The sequence below is a fragment of the Tenebrio molitor genome, chromosome 3, assembly GCF_963966145.1.
Source record: "Tenebrio molitor chromosome 3, icTenMoli1.1, whole genome shotgun sequence".
NCBI lineage: Eukaryota > Metazoa > Arthropoda > Insecta > Coleoptera > Tenebrionidae > Tenebrio > Tenebrio molitor.
The window spans coordinates 25,947,144-25,966,277 of NC_091048.1; the positions used below are offsets into that span (position 1 = coordinate 25,947,144).

Consider the following 19,134-nt stretch of genomic DNA (forward strand, 5'->3'; position numbering starts at 1 on the left):
ACGTATCATTAAAATGATCAGTATCAAACATGCACAGTGTTCTACTGTATTTTGTACAACACAAAGTGAACGGAAAAAATTGTAAATATACAGGGTGTCTTAAAATTATCGTATTCCCAGTTCGGGGCTTAGTAGGGGACATCCTGTTGACCAAGTAAAAATGTAAACAAAAAAAAATTGCTGTCAAAGTTGCCAAGTTCAAAAGATTAATATTCTAGCTATGTTGTACTTCCCTTTTGAACAAAAATTGGAAAAATAAAACTTTTATTTTTTCGAGATAAAGCTGTTTTTTCAAGAAATGTCTTTTCATTTATATTTTAATATTTTACATAATCATCCTCACCATATTTCAAAATAAATGTCAACCATTTATATTTTTTATTTGAAGAAAACATGATGAAAAGTTTGAACCTTCAGACCCATATATCTTTGTGAAGACCCCCCCTATATTTTGTATTTTATTTTTTCGAGATTCCTGAGATTTTTACCTACAAGACCCCCGACTTGGAAAACGTTAATTTTGCGACACCCTGTAGAGTGCTGTACTTCAACTTACAGAGAAAAATTAATAAATGTTCAGTAGCATTTATCATTTTCGCTAAACGTTTATTTTCTTGTATATTTTTATACTGTGCATTTATGACTTATTTAACTGGTTATTCACAATTTCCACTGAACATTTGTTACATTACTTTACATTTACATATTACTTTTACTGTTATATTTTTTGTTGAGTACTTAACATTTAACTGTGCCTTTAATTTGTTGCGGTTCTTTTGCGGGATGGGTTGAAATAAAACGTTGTTTACTCTGATTTATTTTTATTTATAAACGTTTGATTTTCTTTACAGTCCTAGAGATATTCCAGCGGTAAGGATCTGAATCGTCACATTAAAAATAAAAAGAAACAACTCCTACCCTGTTTTTACATTCACTTTCCGTTCGCCTCGATATAAATAATTTTGATCTGAATAAATTAGCGTCGTGCAAAATTCGACGAGGAATATGTACAAAAATAATTTAGGGTCGAATTTTGTACGGATGACGAGTGTACTGCCGAAGAATAAGATTCGTGCTCTATTTGTTACTTTAATACTTCATTATTGCTATACATTTATTATATTTTCTTATCCAGGATGGAGGATGGGTGTTGGGCACCGATCCTTCAACCGACAGGACGAAGATACAGTTTGGTCGAAGTACACTCGTTGCACGTAAACCTTATAGAGTAATCTACCTTAAATCTATATCGACAGCCTTGAAGTCCTTACGTTTAGAACGCAATTAAGTATAGTATAAAAAAGCATAAAAATTGACTAGAAGAGGAACAGATAAAGCTTCATAGTATATTTTGTTTTACCTTATCGTTATAGTCGATTGTCTCTTATAGTTACTTAACCACAAAATCTCTTTAATAGCTAGTTTTAAATATACTTTGAATTCTCATTATGTACAATCATGACTAGTCTTGCCTCATGTTCCCGAAACGTCGTCCCCATTACGCCTCTAATTGGTCTAAATTTGTAAAAACGACAATTGGGTTGCTCCCAAAACGCTTCTCTCTCTCTCGCACACGTCAAACACTCAGAAATGCACGTTTTGCGGTGTTTGAGCAAAGGATTCCGCAGTGTTACGTTTCCATCTTTGATGTCTAAGAATCATTGAATTGTGTGTACACCCGGGCAGGTGTAAGTTTCTCATTGTAACGCCAAAACAGCACACAAAGTAGATTTATTTGCTGTCGTGTCCGTTTTGCGCCTGACACATTTCACAGAAACAATAAAAGAAAACCGCCGAAAAGGAAACAACACAATAAAAATAATTTATTTGCGACCCTTTCCCAAAGTTGCGTCGGTGTCAGATGCGGACCCACATTTTTGATTTTCGCTCGGAAGACTGGACTCGTTTGATCGTTCTTGCTCGACGATGGTCGACCGGGCTCGATCGGTCGCGAATTGCACGGTGCGATGATATCGGACCTGTCGTTTCTTGACCCTTCGACCCGCCGCAACGGAGTGATTAATGGCTAGTCCGTGACACCGTGATCACGTGCGGTCCAACACTCGCCGGTATTCATCTTTTTGGGGGGCGATCGATCGCCGTTTCTAATCGTTCATTGTTCAATTTCAATTTGGGCGAATTTTCCACGGATTTATCGGAGGCTATTTTCGGGCCCGGTTTGTATTAATCAAACGTTGACACTCGCGGCTTAAACTATTAAATTTATGCAGGGCCCTCGGGGTCTTTTTTCCGTCGTCGCCGCCGGCATAAAGGAGGAAATTTATGGCGGAAACGTAACGGACTTATCATTTCCATGATGTTTTCTCGTATATGGAATTCAATAAAATGGAAGAGGACGGCTCACGAGCCAATATTTGGAACAAACTCCTCTGAAAACCAAATCGAGGACGGGACACTAAAAAAATCCAATTTCTGGATATCAGTTTTTCCGTCCGCATTAGAAATTGATTCTTCATTTCTTGCGAATAACGAACGATAAAACATCGTGATGAATTGCACGTCCGAGTTTCGGACAGATCTGGCCGAATTAAAATGTTAAATATTTACAACTGCCTTTGTTGCCGGCAACGTTTTAATTAGCCGACGAAACGGCACATGTTAAAAATGACAGGGAATTTGTTACAAATTTGGTGCGATTCGGGGAGTAAGAGGTTTAAAATAGTTCCACAAAGGAACGTCATAATAGACCATTTACGGACACAAAAGGGTCCTGAAAGGGCTTTCTCGGTGGCGAGATTTAATAAAACTTTTTCATTCGACGAATGCATCGAGTCCCGATCATTGCAATCGCGTTCCAATCAGAATTTCACCGGCTCCCTTAAATTAATAAAGAAATTTGAATTTCCGCGTATTTACATAGTTGATTAATGTTTCGCCGAAAAAATTACTTTAATTCCGTCGTGAAATCTCTTTCATCTGTTTCAACCCCGGCGACTTTAATTGTCCCTGCGGGGTGAGATTTTTCAACGGGACAGGTCCGACCTGACACCTGACACCAAAATTCAAAATCTTCGGGGTGCAATCCCGTTTTACGCGGATCTCTCACCCCTTCTCCAGACACCCTCCGTCATTTCGCAAAATCGTAACTGACGCGATCTCCAGCAGGAATGGACTGTTTGATGCTTTTGTGATTCACCCCCGGAGCCAGATTTTTATAATCCAAAGAAAACAAAAGCTCGTTTAGTATGCGCGGAACGGAAATACGGCCCTTGATGTTTTCAGGCATTATACACGGCAACGAAAATAAAAGCGGGCTTTTTTATATCGGGCCGGATTGTTCCGGCTCCGGATCAATCCTGGCGATTTTTAGCGCGGACCCGCGTCAAATTTCAATCGTGAATTATCGTGCCCGGAACACGTGAGGGACCAGATTTTCTTACTGGCTTGGGGATGAAAGTGGAAAAGCATCCGCCTAATCAATAACAATAAAACCGGAGCCACCGCAACAATGTAAATCTCACGGAAGCGAACGGTAAATCGTTTTAATGTTGCAGGAGATCCTGTCAGGATTTGTGTCGAAATAATTAACGAGGGGATCCTGGATGAGTGGGTTTTTCATTTGTGCAAGACTCACTTGGGGTGCGCGAGAGGAATCGACAGGTTGCCATACCGGGTGGTCAATTCGTTCTTGACACCCGGATCATTTTCAAATTTCATTTTTCATTAATCTTGACAAATCATTCTTTTCCTGCCTTTGTCAATAAATCGGAATGTGTCAAGCTTGACTAGCAAGAAAATCTTGACCAATAAGAAAAAATCGTATCTGTGTATATTCGGATTTTCATTTCCAAAACGAAAAAAATCAAAATTCCGAAATTGATCGAATATAAAAGTATTTGAAGGAGCAAATTTGAGCTTTAAATATCTTAAACTCGCAACAACATTTAAACAAAACTCTTTGCATCAATTAAAAAAAAAAACAATTTTTTTCTAACATGAGTTAGAATTTCATTAGAACCAATTTTCCTACAGATTTTTTGATTATTTAACATAAACCCTATTTTGGGACTGTTTTCTTAAAAAATTGTCAAATTTGACTTGTGTTAGAAGTCACGTGATAACTTCAGTTAACTATTATAGTCGGCGCGGCGACTCAATGGAGTAAATTGACGTCATCTTCATGTGATTTTCGGGGGATGGTTTCCTATTGGTTAAAGGGCGTGCGTTAAGAAGTATGGTGCAGCTCAAAGTACGCAGCCGAAATTTCCATCCATTCTTAAAGTAATACTCATACGATTTAAATTTCCCGCACAAAACTTAAATTTGGCGAGGCTTTGTAAATCAGGCTTTTCATGACGTCGCTACGAACTATCACGTGAACACCTCGTGACTACTCCACTGGTTCGCCGCGCCAACTATATATTATATATTATTATTAGTGCAACGAGGATTGCCGTAGGAAATTTTTTACAAAACTAATGAAGACAAAATTTTCCCATCTGGTTTATATTTTTTATCTTAGCTAAAAGATTTTATGTGCTTTAGCAGACCATGTTTTGAATTTAAAAGTGACAAAATTTAGTATTTTAGGTAAACTAGTCTAAAAAGTGTTTAATTTTTAGTTCTAGATCTGCGAAAAAAACTTGAGGTACAAACTTCATTTGGAAAATATCAAGAACGAAACGCCGCCCGGTTGGTCAACCCAAACAAATAAAATACTTCGACTTACTCCATTTACACCTCTTCCTCTAGTTACAAAAGTAATTTTCTGGTGGAGGATTAGGCCTTGCGGCTTCAACCCGCGGAAGAACTCCCTCAAACTTGCCCGGCCATCACTCTCGAGTCCACGTATTTCATAATACTCCCCAGAACTCCGGCTTAATCCCTTCATCGTTGAATCGTCGATCATAGAAACGACTCGTGCGCCGTGTTGATCTCCGGAGTCTTAACCTCGTCGCCTTCGGCCTCGATGTACTCGACGCCCTCCTCGTAGTCGACGTGACACCTGGCCGAGACGTGATGGTCCGGATCGCCGTACTGGCTGTGGTAAAACTCCTCTCTCATCATGTGGTTGAGACTTCCGCAGCGGAAGTACAAGATGGCCTGGAACGGCTTCCGAAAGTCTCGATTGAGCGTCGCGTATATTATCGGATTGAACAAACTGTTTGCGTAACCTAACCACAAGAACAGACTGCCCAAGGTTTTGAGCGCGTTGGTAGTGTCTAGGAACGGTCTGGCCAAAGCCAGGACGAAGAACGGCAACCAGCATATTGTGAATGCACTCATTATTATGCCGAGGGTGGTGCTGGCCTTTCTCTCTTTGGCCAGCTGGAAGCGCAGCTTCTTTTGATTGGAGGCGTTGGCGTTCGGAGAGGTCTTCATCGATGCCAGGAGGCTGGATTTTTGCTGTTTTTCTTTGCTGGCTTGCTTCACAGGGGCCTTGTTGCTCAGCATGGGACACTGCGATTCGTTGCTGTGGCGCGATTTGAAGCAACGACCTAAGCTGCTCTTGTCCAGACTGCACTGTAACCACATAAAAAATTATTTTTACCTGATGTTCAAAAAACTTGACAAAAATATCTTCCAAACAAAGATCCGGACTTGCTTTACTCTAACTGAATTGTTTGCGGCAGCACCCCCCTGACCGTCACCACCCGAGAATACAAGAAAGTATAACAAGTTGCCTAAACAATTTTATTTTTTATTAATTAAATTAGTCACAGGGAAATTTACTGATGTTTTCTTGTCCATTGTAGCGTTTTAAATGGTCAGGCAGCGTAGAACAAACAGCGTTGTGTATCGATTTTAACATTAAAAAGCCGGTTTTATTGGTGCTTTACCATAATAATAATTACATGTTTAGCTCTACTGGTGCCTGGTAATAACAGAAAAAATACGACCTCGTAATTTTTTTGCTCCGGATGGCCCATTTGAATTTTTAACGGGTCTCGTGATAAAGTTAATGAAATCAATTTTCTCTTACACTGTAAGCTTACACGCTCGCCTTGATTTATGTCGGATGTTGGAAAATGAGAAATATGAATAAATCTGGTGTCATGAGACACGCCGCCATAATTAGTCTGCTCCTGGTGAAACCCGGTGCATTTAAACAACGAAGGACGAGCTGGATTGGCTCCCGAATATTCTTTTGTGAAGAGTTGCAGTGTATTTTCTCCAAGCAAAAAATCGTCTGTGTCCTGAAAGACACTCAGTTTTTATGAGATGAAAGTAACTGTACCGACGTTCCTCAGGGTTCAGACGTTATATTGGAAATAAAGTCTGGTTAAGTGAGTCAAGGGAGAACATAACACAAATTACATTTCTGTCATCTCGTTTAGTGGCTTTTGAAATTTTTCTTTTATGAAAAAGCGTATCCGACTTAATAGAAAAACTTCATTTGCGATAAGATTTAAACGCGAAGTGAATTATTACGGAAGTCGTAACGAGAATATTTTTCGGCAGATTGATTAGCTTGGTAAAAGCGAAAATAAAATCTGTAAAATAACTGGAAATGTAAAAAGTCAGGAGAATGTTTGGCTTTGGCGAAGAGAAATGTGGGATTTCCGTGGCATTATTATTGAAAGAAAAATTGCGTGAATGAAAACACGACTAGCCAAGTTTTTATTTTTAAACAGGATGAATATTCATTGAATTTTTCCAACAATCGCAGATTTCATTTCGCCAACCGCATTCGTGTTAATTTTCATAAATCTCGTGGTCTCTGGAGGCGCCTGGAAAAAATCCGGAACAACATCATCCGTGGGGGTTTGAAGCAGATTTAATCTTGAAACGTTACTAAACCGGCGATTTTCGACTCCTCCGGATTTTATCTGTCAGGGCGTAGATAAGAATCGTAATTAGATAATTTATGCGGATGTGGAAAGGTGAAGCTCGGATTGACGAGGCGCTTTCGGTCCGGGCAACAATGTCGAAAGCCCGGATTTTTCCGGTAACGCGAGCTCAAGATTCGTATAATTGAGTGGCTCGATAGGGTCCAATTTGCGTTCAAGTTTGGAATAAAATGCGTAATTTATAGCCCGGGGGTGATTCCTTTACACGAGAGAATCCCCCCAAAATACCGTCGACGGTAAATCAACATCATCCGTTAATCTGAAAAAATCCTGGAGTTTTGAACCTCTTCGACTGTCAATATTTTACATGGTGTCGCACGTCTTGGGTAAACAAGGGTCTGATTGTATCGGAGAGGGTTTTGCCCGCCATTAACAACGAAAATTACCGCCGCCGCCATTCAAGGGATGTTTCGGACAATCCATTTGGTTCTTTTAATGTTTATTCACGAAATACTGGCGGACGCAATTACCGGCGAGTTTACGAGGGTGGTCGTTAAAAAAATGGGGCGGAATTGGTAGATTCAATTAAGAACCACGCGTAACACTTCACCCTTTTTGCAATATTCACGCGAATTAATTCGCCCCGTTTCTTTCGCGGACGTCAAAAGAGCACGTTATGAATATACATTCGGTTTTAAATATTGACGCAACAGGTTCGCGCTTGTATAAATAGAAATTCAAATTTTACCATTAATAAACATATTTCGCTGAAAATGGGATAGATCCATAATGGATATCGTAAAAATGGAAATGTTTGGTACACAAACATCGACGTTTCGGATTTTGCCGGCTCGGACGGTAAACAACTACTTCGTCGTCTGATCTATCGACGAGGTGAGAAATGGAAATCGGAATAATTTTCATGAAAGTTTCCGAAGTAAAATAGAAAACTGGTCTATTTCTGCGACGATTACGTTGCGAACGGTGTTTTTCTCCGGTCGGTCCTGCTGACCCAGTTGTCGTGACTTTACGGACTGCCAACTAGCCGTCAATGTCAAAGGTCAACATCTTGTCAAGTTGCTGTCAACTGTTTCTAACAAGAAAATCTTGTCCAATTTCTTCTAATGTTAATGGTTGTTTCATCAAAAGATGTGAAACTTGTATTTTAAAAAATTTGGAAGCTACGGTAGGTACAGTCACGATCAATAAATTTTGGTCGTGCTGTCATACATTCTAAAACGACTTTTATATATTAATAACCTTAATTTTGATTGTGTCAATTTTGAAAATGTGAATGTCAGATTTACCGACAAAACATTCAAGAAGTTTTAAAAATGGAATAGAACGAGGTTTTAATTAACAAAAAATAGAAAATAAATAAATAAAAGCTATAAACTTAATATTTTGTCATCGCTCATATTGACAAATTGTAGATAAATTTGACAACAATGTCATCATTCATGTGTGACAATTTCAATAAAGCATGATTTAGAGTAATTTTTTTATATGGCAGAAAAATGATGTCCAAAATTTAATGATCACAATAGTACGTCTTTGTTTAATCAAAAGATGTATTGTATTTTAAAAAATTTGGAAGCTACGGTAGGTACGTCTAAAAATACAATTTTAATATTAGTTATAATTTTTAAATAAGTGTAAAATATATAAAAAGCAAATTTATGACATAACAAATCTGCAAGTCCATAAAAAAATAAATTGTGTAATATAAAAATTTTCTACTAATAAATCATTTTGTCGCTATGCTTTATTATAAATGCATTTAATTAACAACAATTTAGATTTATTGCAGGCAGTAGAAAAACACAATTTTCAGTGTGAATATTTCATTAAATCTGTTTTTATTCTTCGATCATTTCGCAAAAGTACTTTAAACAAGCTTCACATCTGCCTGGATTTTAGACCAAATATTTAAAATTTCCGTTCACAGCTTAATAATATTTCAATGTTATACCTCATCTTGGTTTATGCATGCTTTGCTACTCCCAAAAGAGTTATGCACGTCCAAAATCTATCCATTTTTCTGTTCGTTGAGTGTTTGGTCCTCGAAAGAATTTACATAATTATTGAATTAATTTATTTTTTGAGACTTTTATGGACATTTTATTAATTTATTTATTTTGTATAGACCATATTTGGCCACAAAAATTTTGGAAAGACTTTGCTATTAGCAATTTATGTATTGTAAATTATACAGCATGTCCAAAAAGTCTGGAAACACCCCAATAAAATAGAAACCAATTTTCGAGAAAAACGTATAAACAGGTGGACTAGCGTTTTCAAAATGCTTTCTGTTGATGGTATCTGTTTGCTGTTTTTCATGACCTTGAAAGAGTTATGATGTCATCAGAGGTTTTTTTAGTGGCAACGTCGCATTTTAACTACCGCTTTTAATAGATCTTTTAATTGTCTAACCGGCGGTCAAAAAAATTTTCAATTTACATAAGAAATTTACTGAAAAAACCTAATTTTTTAAATAACAATAACTTTTTCAAGGTCATCGAAAAGACCGAATAGACACTATCAGCAGAAATCTTTTTAAAAACACTAATTGACCTGTCTTCAAAAATTATGCGTTACGTTTTCATTTGGGTGTTTCCAGACTTTTTGGACACACTGTATGTTATTGGAAATACCACAATATGTTTTGTTCGATACCTCCCTAAAAAGTGAGTCTGTATCCGTAATTGCCAGTGGTGAAGGTCTCTCTTTAGTTCACTTCACTTTCTCTCATCGTTTTTCGCTCACTATCTTTCACTCACTGGTTTTGATAACGTAATTTTGATCTTTTAGGAAACATTTGGTACCTCGCAGCACCTACCTCTTCCAGGACATCATCAGGAACATATAACTCTTCATCATCCATTTCTACAATTTCCACAACGTGCACACAACCACTTTATTGACGTTTACAGAACTTTGCTTATTTTATATTTTATTTTTTTCAAAAATTTATTTTTATTTAAAATTTTGAAAACAAAGTTACAGACTCACTTTCTAAGGAGGTATCGAACAAAACCAAATACAGCACTTGCGCTTTCGTTCACTCGAAATTTTCCAGATTTAAATTGAAACGGGTATATGCAACCAAAAATACTCCCATGCATTCCAGGATCTGTTGACATACGTCCAAAATCTCAAAAGCTTCTTTGATCTAAATAATTATTGTTGATCATACGGTACTTTTTTTCACTATTACCACAAACATGTTTTACGTAAAGGGTGTTTTTCTAAATTTGGCGTCGAAGTAGGCGTTGGAGAGTCGATTGAGATCGCACCACTCGTGTAAAAGCGTAAGATTTAAACAGCTGATCCATGATCCGTAACCTGTATAGTGCGTTCATAATCGACAGTTCAACGCCTACTTCGACGCCACATTTAAAAAAACACCCGTTACTAAAAACAGTAAACTACAGCACATTTTTTTAACAGTCGTATAAAAAGTTATATTCATTCGTTGTGTAGACTAATGAATAGTGTAAATCCAGGGTTCCAATTTGGTGGCTGGAGAACTCCCTAGGGGTTGCAAGAAGAATTGCTCAACGATGTAGATTCGTCCAAAGGGTTTGAACATGTTTTCGTTGCTGAACGGACTCGAGGAACAAAAAAAAACATTTTCTACGAGTTTTCAGAGATTGAGGAAAACAAGAATTTTTATTTTTTAAGCAAGTCCCATTGGATTTGTGAATTTTTCTTCAGAACCAGAGCATAATTTAGATTTTTCAAAAATTCTCCAAAAATATGACAGTGACAGATTTTGCTTGCTGTGGCTAGAAATGAATAGAAATTAAGTATCAAGGAAAACAATTTATTTTTCAGATGTGAGGTGTTCGGTTCGTCCTCGATTGCCAGCAAACTCATTTGTCCTTTCGGCAACGGCGCGAATTAGTCGAAATGACGTTTAATTTCCGTGCCAAGCTAGAAATTACGTCATTCACCTATAACAAGTCGAATGAAATTCCACCCTTAATAGAACCCCAACACGCTAGACTCGGCTGAGACGTCTTTTTTTCGGCAAAATGTGGCACAGGTCAGTTACTTCCGGCGTGTTTTATATTATTCGCCATGACATTTGTCCGGATCGAGTTCGAAACGAAAATGGAAAACATTAGTTATCGGTTTTCCACGCGCCACGTTAATAAATAACCATGAGACTTGTTGCAAATGCCGGCGTTTTTTCGTCCGCCGCGGTGGCGACCGCCGCCACCGATTCGATTAATTTTTTACCGATGCGTGAATCCAGTTACAAAATCAGATTGGAAAACTTGAGGTGTCGCACATAAATATGCAAACGATCCGCGGGGACAGATAAATTATTTCCCCTTGCGAAAGCGACATGTTCTATCTCGGCGTTCCGCAGATGTCCTGCCGCGGAAAATTGATATTTAATATTGATGTAATATCGGTGTAATCCTGACGAGACAGGACGACGACGGACATTTTCCGAAACGCCATTGCTCCGCAATTTATGACACTTCCAACTACACCGCCGGCTATTACAGCGAAAATGTTCGCTCAGTTGAACCGTGTCAGCCTATCCGGATTTATTAATTTCTGACGTGGGGTAATTTGTGGAAACACGCAAATTTGCTGCCGACTAACCTCATTTGCATGCAGTCACGTCACCTGATTTTTCTTCGGTTTTATTTGACACTCAAATGGGTCGCCCTGATGGCTAATTGAACGCATTTTCAACCGAACCGGAATGTACCGGAGCACGACATCGGCGAACAGAAAAAGGAGCGAACAAGGGATGCCACCGCAATTCCACAAGTGTAAACACAATTCTACCCCGAACACTTTCCCTTGTTGACTGAATCGTACATGACGGGGGAAAAGAAGTGTATAATAAAAGTCTGTTTTGACAGGTAGTAACAAAAACGGGAAGAAGAGGAGGGAATAAAAGAGCAATTATAAACTGCGCCACACAGTCGGGCGGAAAAGGGTTTGACGGGTCAGATACGGGGTTCGTTGTTTTTGTTGTAGGTGTAGAACTGTAGAAAGTACGTCGTGAAAAAATATAGATCGAAAAGGAAGTTTATAATGATCATTTACAGTTCGTGTAATAAACAGAGCAGCTTGGAAAATCAATACTGTAATAAATACGCCAGGTTAAACGATGACTCAAATTGTGATATTTCCTGTGATGGCTTTAACAATTTTTTACAAGTAATTAGTGATAATATAAATTGATACAACATTACTCGTATTAAACATATTTCTCACCACCATTAAAAAGTAGTTCTTTAGGCGCACCACGGCAGTGAATTGGTTTCACCATCACGCGTCACGCCACACGCTCCGAGGTGAAAGGTTCATTCCAGTGAGTTCGGCTGAGCGAGATTTTGAGTGGAGATTTTAATATCGATTTCTCAGACGCTGCGACTGCAGCGAGGGCAATAATTACTCTAGGGATGAAAGTACCACGTGACACTTTAGTCAAGAGAAAAAGGATGATACATTTTTCAGCCACACTAACGGGAAGATTCGGGATAGGTATGGTGAGGATGGGTGCGGAAGGATGGTGGTATGGACTGAGAGGTTGATACTGAACCAGCATTCACCTTATCTGTGATATAAGACATACCACGATGTGATGGTGTGGGGAAACCTCTGAAAAAAACCCACACCTGATCAGGCGGCACCGGGGTTAGAACCCGGGACCTTCCGAATGCAAAGTGTCGCGCTAGGCGCTTGGCCACAGTACTCGGTTAGTAATGTGCTGTTTTATGCATTTAATCATTTGTGCAAAACAGGACACAATAGATTTTTCTTGCCACATTTCATTTTATGCAAATAATTCCAAAGGTGCTCACTTCAACATGGTGACAGCTTTTGACTTTTTTGCAGATGAGTGACAAGGACCCAGTTAAAATTATTTATAGGAAAGCAAATGGTAAACATTGGCGGGTCGCACGAAATCGGCACTCACGTCAAAATAAATCAATTTGGACCATTCCAAAGATAAATAATCTCGTGTAAGAGAGACACGTGTCGAATGTAGATCATATCTGTTAATAAATGCGGAAGCTGTGAGAGTTTAAACGGTCATAAAACTCCGAATTATGCAAGATAATTTTTAGATTCGAGTCGAAGTTTTTACCGGCTGGCTTTGATGATCTCGTGCGACTTTATCTCGACCGGAATTGTTTGTAAAAACGTCGAAGGCGAGATCTTTTGTGCGGGGGCGTATTTATAGCTTACCATGGTGTTCGTGCTCGCCGAACTAGACCTGTGATTAACCCGGGAAGGGTTGGCCGGCGAGGGCGACTGACTGGAAATCTTATTTTCGGGGGGTCCTCCACCGTTCTTGACGCTAATCTCCAAATAACAATGAGACTCGAGATGGCTCTGCGCTCGCTTCTCCTCCAAGACTATCTTCCTTGCCGCCCTGAATATCTTATAATACACCACCATCATCACAGTGAGAGGTATGTAAAAACTGCACAGTGTGGCGTACAACTGATAACCGAAGTCTTGCGAAACTAAGCACACTTCGTTATTAATGTGGCCGCTCTCCTCCCTTTCGGAATGTTCGTTACCTATGATGAGCAAGGGGGGGAGCGAGATGCAGGCGGCGAAGCACCAGACGAGGATCACCCAGATGATCATCCTCTTGGGGGTGCGCTTGACGCCGTACTCGAGCGGCTTGGTGATGGCGTAGTAGCGGTCGACGCTGATCATGCACAGGTTGAGGATGGAGGCGGTGCAGCTGAGGACGTCGAAGCTGACCCAGAGGTTGCAGACGATCTCGCCGAAGATCCAGCGGCCCTTGATCTCGTAGAACATCGCCATGGGCATGACGAGGATGGCGACGCACAGGTCGCTGACGGCCAGGCTGACCAGGAGGTAGTTGGAGGGGCGGCGCAGCTTCCGGACGAGGCAGACCGCGACGCAGACGAGGATGTTGCCGACGATGGTGCCGATGATGATCACCACGAGGATGATGGTGATGACGATGGACTCGGCCTGGTTGTAGCCGGATTCTTGGTAGGAAGCGGTCTCGTTAGTCACGTTGAAGCCCAAGTCTTGCGTTATGTTGGCCGCCATACGAGATTTTAGTTAGTGATTTAGGCCCATAATAACTAAGATTCGCCGTTCCACATTCCACGGTTTAAATTCCCGTCTAAATATGGATGAGGAGGAGCGATCGTGTCCTTCTTACGCATTCAAATTCGAACATGTTTTATTCATGTCGATTTCGAAATTATTACCTAATGTAAGCAAAATAAGGCGGGATTTTCATCAAAACACCGCCTTTTTCAGAGGGAGGTTTCGAGTGCAGACCTGATTTAAGAGCGGCTGCCGCTCGTAGGAGTAATTTATTTTTAACACTTCCACCGGGATGGGGACTATTAAGTGCTTCGTTCCTGTTTTTCCCTCGGAATTATACGGATTGCCTCGGGGTTGGATTTCTTCGACGATCGCCCGGCTAACCTGAAAAGAAATCCAATTTGTTAATGAAATTTGATTAAAAGGAGATTAGAAGAAGAATATTTCGGGCCACAAAACGACACTAATAAATTACCAAGGCCGCCAACTCGAAGCGGCTCGTGAATAATTTTTTTCCGGGAGCGGAGGACACCGGAGGAAGGCACCTTGTCTCTCGATTATAAGAGTCAAAAAGGACAGAGACGTTTATGAAATTTCAACACGATTAACTAGTCGCCTCCGTCTCGACGGAAAATTACATTTGCGCCATTGAATTCTCGTAAGTTCCTTGTTGTTTTCATTCAGTAAAATTATCCACGCGTTTATGTTTCGAACTAAGTAAACAACTAGCACAAGTAATGCAAAAATATTTGTTATCGTTTAATTAAACAAAAAGTTTACATCAACGTAACATGTGTTTATAATAAGTGCAGAAAAGGAAAATTCTGATGAAAAAGTTTCAACACACGAAAACGGAAACAGGAAAACAATATCTATGACTATGACAAGCTATCTTGCGGTTAGCAGAAGTACTGCAGAAGGGAAAGAAGATGACAGCGATTCAGATTTTCTTTTTTATCAATTAGCTGAAGAATCAGAACGTTATAATTCTTCCTCTATAATTTTAATTCAAGGAAATCTCAGTGAAAATGAAGTCAAATCAAAAAGAAGAATACCAACCATAAAAATGAAATTATTAGATCTTTTTCATCACTTTTCAATGGCATGAAAAGGGATATATTATAGAGTGTTCACTTAAATTCCCCGCCAAAGTAGGCGTTGAAGTGTTGAAGAGTCGATTGGGAATGCACCACGGATTACAACTTTGATCAGTTGCATATATGTAGTACTTCTATATTGCCAGCTCCCTATCTTGCCCAATGTGCTGTAAGTGGGAAAACAGTAAAGGATGGCCTCGGTACTTGGCCCATTCTACGCATGTGTAAGTATAAGTGCGGCAATGTTACCTCGAAGACAGAAAGTGACAGTTTCGTTGACAGAAAGTATAAACATCTCTGATTCGTTTAGAAGAGGTCTGAGAGGCATGCGTATTACAACTTCGGTACCGAGAGATTTGAGATAGCGATATCTAGCTATACCGTAATGTTTTCCCGGTGTTTCTCTCTTTTACTGGCAATATAGAAGTACTACATATATGATCAGTTGTTTAAATCTAACCTCACTTTTTGTTTGTGTTTTTAATCTGCCGGGATGAAGGCGATGGCGATTTTGATCACATATTGTAAATTGTTTATTGAAATTAATAAAAGTTCATTTGATGAAAATTGAGGTTAAGTTGATAATAGACACAATTGGCTCTTCAACGCTAACTTTCAAGGGAAATTTTAATGAACAGCTGATACATATAGTAAAAAAAAATCAATAAGAATGGTACCAGCTAACGATTTAGCTACAGAACAAGTTATTGTGTAAATTATGTTTATAACGAGCATTCAAAAAAAATGTTTGGTCAAGCAGGCTGTAGTTTTCTATTTCTTTTGGAAACGCAGCTGGTCTTTTTAGTTGCTATGCTTTGGCATTTCCTTCAGATACATAAACTGACTTTGATGATTATGTATTGTAAATTAAATCATCGATTTAATCATTACTTATTATGACAATACAGGCCCCTTTTCTTTTTTTTTAACGCTCTTCACATTTATCATGGAAAATATGTTGACTTTAGAATTCGGATTGACAATTGTAAAACCCAGAGATTATGATAGCTGAGGTAAAAAACTTTTCTTCTGGACCCCAAATATTGCTTAAGGTCGTAAATTCTATGCTTATTTTTGATGCGAAGTCTAGAAAATTAAATTTTCCAATCGTGTTGCTACTTTTTATAAAATATTTCGTCGTCTTGCATTTCTGTTGTTTTCCACTTTGTGTTGAAATTTAAATTCAGTTGACTTTCAATTAGCATTAATTATTTATCGGAAAGCATTCGCGTGGAAAAATCTATAAACAAAAGGATGCAGTTGATAGATGGCAAACAGAAATATTTTTAAATTCTCTCTGCATATTTGAACCACTGTTTGTGAAAATGATTCCACTTATGAACTGTATTTATGAATGTGATTCTACTATTTATTAAATATAAATAATATGCTACAGCCCACAAAAAATTAATAAACAACTAGTAAAATAGGTTTTGATGAAACCTAAAATAAGTTATGGAATCGTACAGTAGCTTTACAAATAAATATGTACTAATTTGCTAATAATTCTATAACAAACGATTCCACATCAAAAAGGAAACTGTGGTGCTTTTATGAGATGTATGATGTATTCCTGAAATATTATTTTGTTTGTGGATTTTTATTTCATACATGTAGGTTTAAATTCAACCTTTTTGCCATCATGCGTCCTTTTGACTTGACTTTTTAAGAGAATACATCTCATTCTCTTTGTATCTCATTTTATCCCTCGCTCGAGTTCAAATATTCGCAACTTTTGCTGTTTTGACGTGAAAGCCCAATTAGATACGCCATTTTTTTTACCCAACCACCGAAAGAGGAAAAGTATTGTGTTTGCGTGTAACGCACATTCCCTTGTTTGTGTACTTCTGCAGTCTTAAATATAAATACTGAACCGATTTCTACGCAACTTTCACTGCTGGATATCATATTTATCCAGGAGCGACACAGAATAATCGGGTGTTTTTTTAAATTTTACCTCGTAGTAGGCGTTGAACAGTCGATACAACATCACACAATCAGTAGTACCTATTGTAGACATATTAAGAAGACACATTGTTGTATGTTTTTTTATTCCTCAATCAAAACATAAATTGGAAAACATAACCACACACGTCTCTTTGACAGTAGCAAAATCCTAACCTAATTTGAAGGTACTTAACGGGTAAACTTTTATGGATTATTACGGAACAATAGAAATAGTGTTTTGTTCGTAGTAGTGTTTTCAGTTTATTTTATTATGGTGGGTTATATGATATGATTGATATGATATGCTAGGAAAAACGAAGTAGATTTAAAAGCACCATAGATTCTTTGTATAGGCAACCAGGAATACACGTGGCAAATGTATTGGCTTCGAAAAAATCTCTTTGTTGTCGAATAGCAACAAGAACAAAGTAAAACCATCAAACTAAATACCAAGCATGTACCTATAATCGACGCTGAATTCTCCTCTGACTAAAGCATCCAACTAGAACTTCCCTCGCTTAATTAATACAGAATTCAATCGCTAATTGCGATACTCAAACAATTCGAGAAGTATCCGTCCAAGTTAGTCGAATAATAATTTGTCGCAGTTAAACGTGTACAGGGGCGACATTTCCCAAAAGTGATTGCGAATTAAATCCGTCGGGCAAAATCCGGATCACACATGATTCTCCTAATTAGCGTCAAAGTGAAATTCTTGTTTTGTCCAAGTCAGGACCGTGTTTGTGCGGTTTTTAACACGTCCGGACGTCACTCTTGTCACTTTACCATTAAAAAAATAATTGTTTGACCCAAGTTCAAATTTTTCTTTGATGTAGAGTGGGCAGAAGTGTACAATAACTCAATGAATAATGCGAAATTGTGCGTCGACAGTTGTTGATTGCCACGCTGCATTGTTGAAAACCTTTTACGCTCGTGGTTAATTGCATAAGTTATGGCTTTGGGCCATAAATGGTGGAGGGACGACCTCTGTTGCAGGTTATGGAGGCAAAATAAAACGCTAAAGTTCGAGGAGGAAATAACGTAACTCAAGCTTCCCAAGTTCGTGATGGTTCGCATTTTTCAGTTGGCAGCTTCGAAGAATTGCGCAATTATTTAAAAAATGTTTCAGGCGCTAAGAGTAGAAGGGAATTAAAGTTGAAGACATGACTCATGCCAAAATGAAGGGCTTAGTACTTACAGGAAGTTCGCAACTACACTTTGAGCTCATGTTAAAGATTCTTAACGTACTAGAGCTGAACAGGAAATACGTTAAATATTTTATTATCAATCGACGTAAAAACCGGTTAATTTTGTGGTCATTGCATTCCTCAAAATATTCCATAGGTGAAAGGTGACAGTGACAATTTTATTTGCTGTACCAGGTCCATAAAACTAGAACTTGAATCATTAGGTGAGAAGTTATGTAGAAATCTCTCTAAAATAAAAATAAAAATGATACTGTCGTATATTGTGGACGGCGGTAACGGCGAGCTTAGCCGCCGCCAGTAAAACCGGAATTATTATCAATTAATTGGGGCCGTAAACATTGGCCAATTATTATTTGCGTACGCATTCCGCCGGTAAATAATAACAACTGATATCGTTTAATGCTGGCCGCCGATTGGCCGCCCAAACCATAAACTTCACACACACATGCAAACGTCCCACCCACTTAAATTGCTTGTAAACAGAGATAATTTCTTTTGTGTTTGTTTACGAGAACCGCCATTGCCGAAACGGCGAAAAATCCTCCCCGAGCCGGCCACGAAATCGCGCCACCGCCGCCGCCGCTTTACTATTCATAAATCTTAATCAAGCCCCCGTAAAAATGATTCGCGAAGCGGGGAAGTTGCGGCCGAATTTTACGAAATCCCCCGCTGAGCACGAGAATATTGTTAATATTTAATGGACGCTAATGAGGGCGGATTCCCGGCTAGAGGCGAACCACCCCGCCATAAAGATGCGGAAGTTTTAGGGGAGGCGATAAGTCGAAAATAAATAATATTTAGCGAGAGCACCACGGCTGATTAGCATGTTTGTGTCTGCCAACAAGTGAGACGTCGTTGAATATTCATCCGCCCGACACCGCCAACAACGACATCAACAGCTCACCCCGAGAGAAGGGGGTGGCGCAGTTTTACGAATAATGGTGGAGCACGTTTTACACGACGACGCCGGATTTACAGCTCATGTTATTAAAAGTTAAGCGAGCGGGGGTTTTCGAAAAGGACACCTCCAGAAACGAAAAAATTGGGCCATTAGCGTGG

General features: G+C 38.9%; 1 protein-coding gene across 5 annotated transcripts in view; it reads right to left on the reverse strand.

Moving 5' to 3' along the window:
* Positions 1 to 801: 801 nt before the first annotated feature.
* Positions 802 to 19,134, reverse strand: part of 5-HT7 (5-hydroxytryptamine receptor 7) — a 70,234-nt gene continuing 51,901 nt past the window's right edge. For all 5 annotated transcript variants that reach the window (XM_069041660.1, XM_069041658.1, XM_069041657.1 and 2 more), the window contains 2 exons: positions 12,975 to 14,207; positions 802 to 5,484 (listed from right to left, as the gene is read on the reverse strand). In XM_069041660.1, coding sequence (XP_068897761.1) covers positions 4,867 to 5,484; positions 12,975 to 13,820 — 1,464 coding nt within the window. In that variant the 5' untranslated portion in view covers positions 13,821 to 14,207 and the 3' untranslated portion in view covers positions 802 to 4,866. The remainder of the gene's footprint in view (positions 5,485 to 12,974; positions 14,208 to 19,134) is intronic.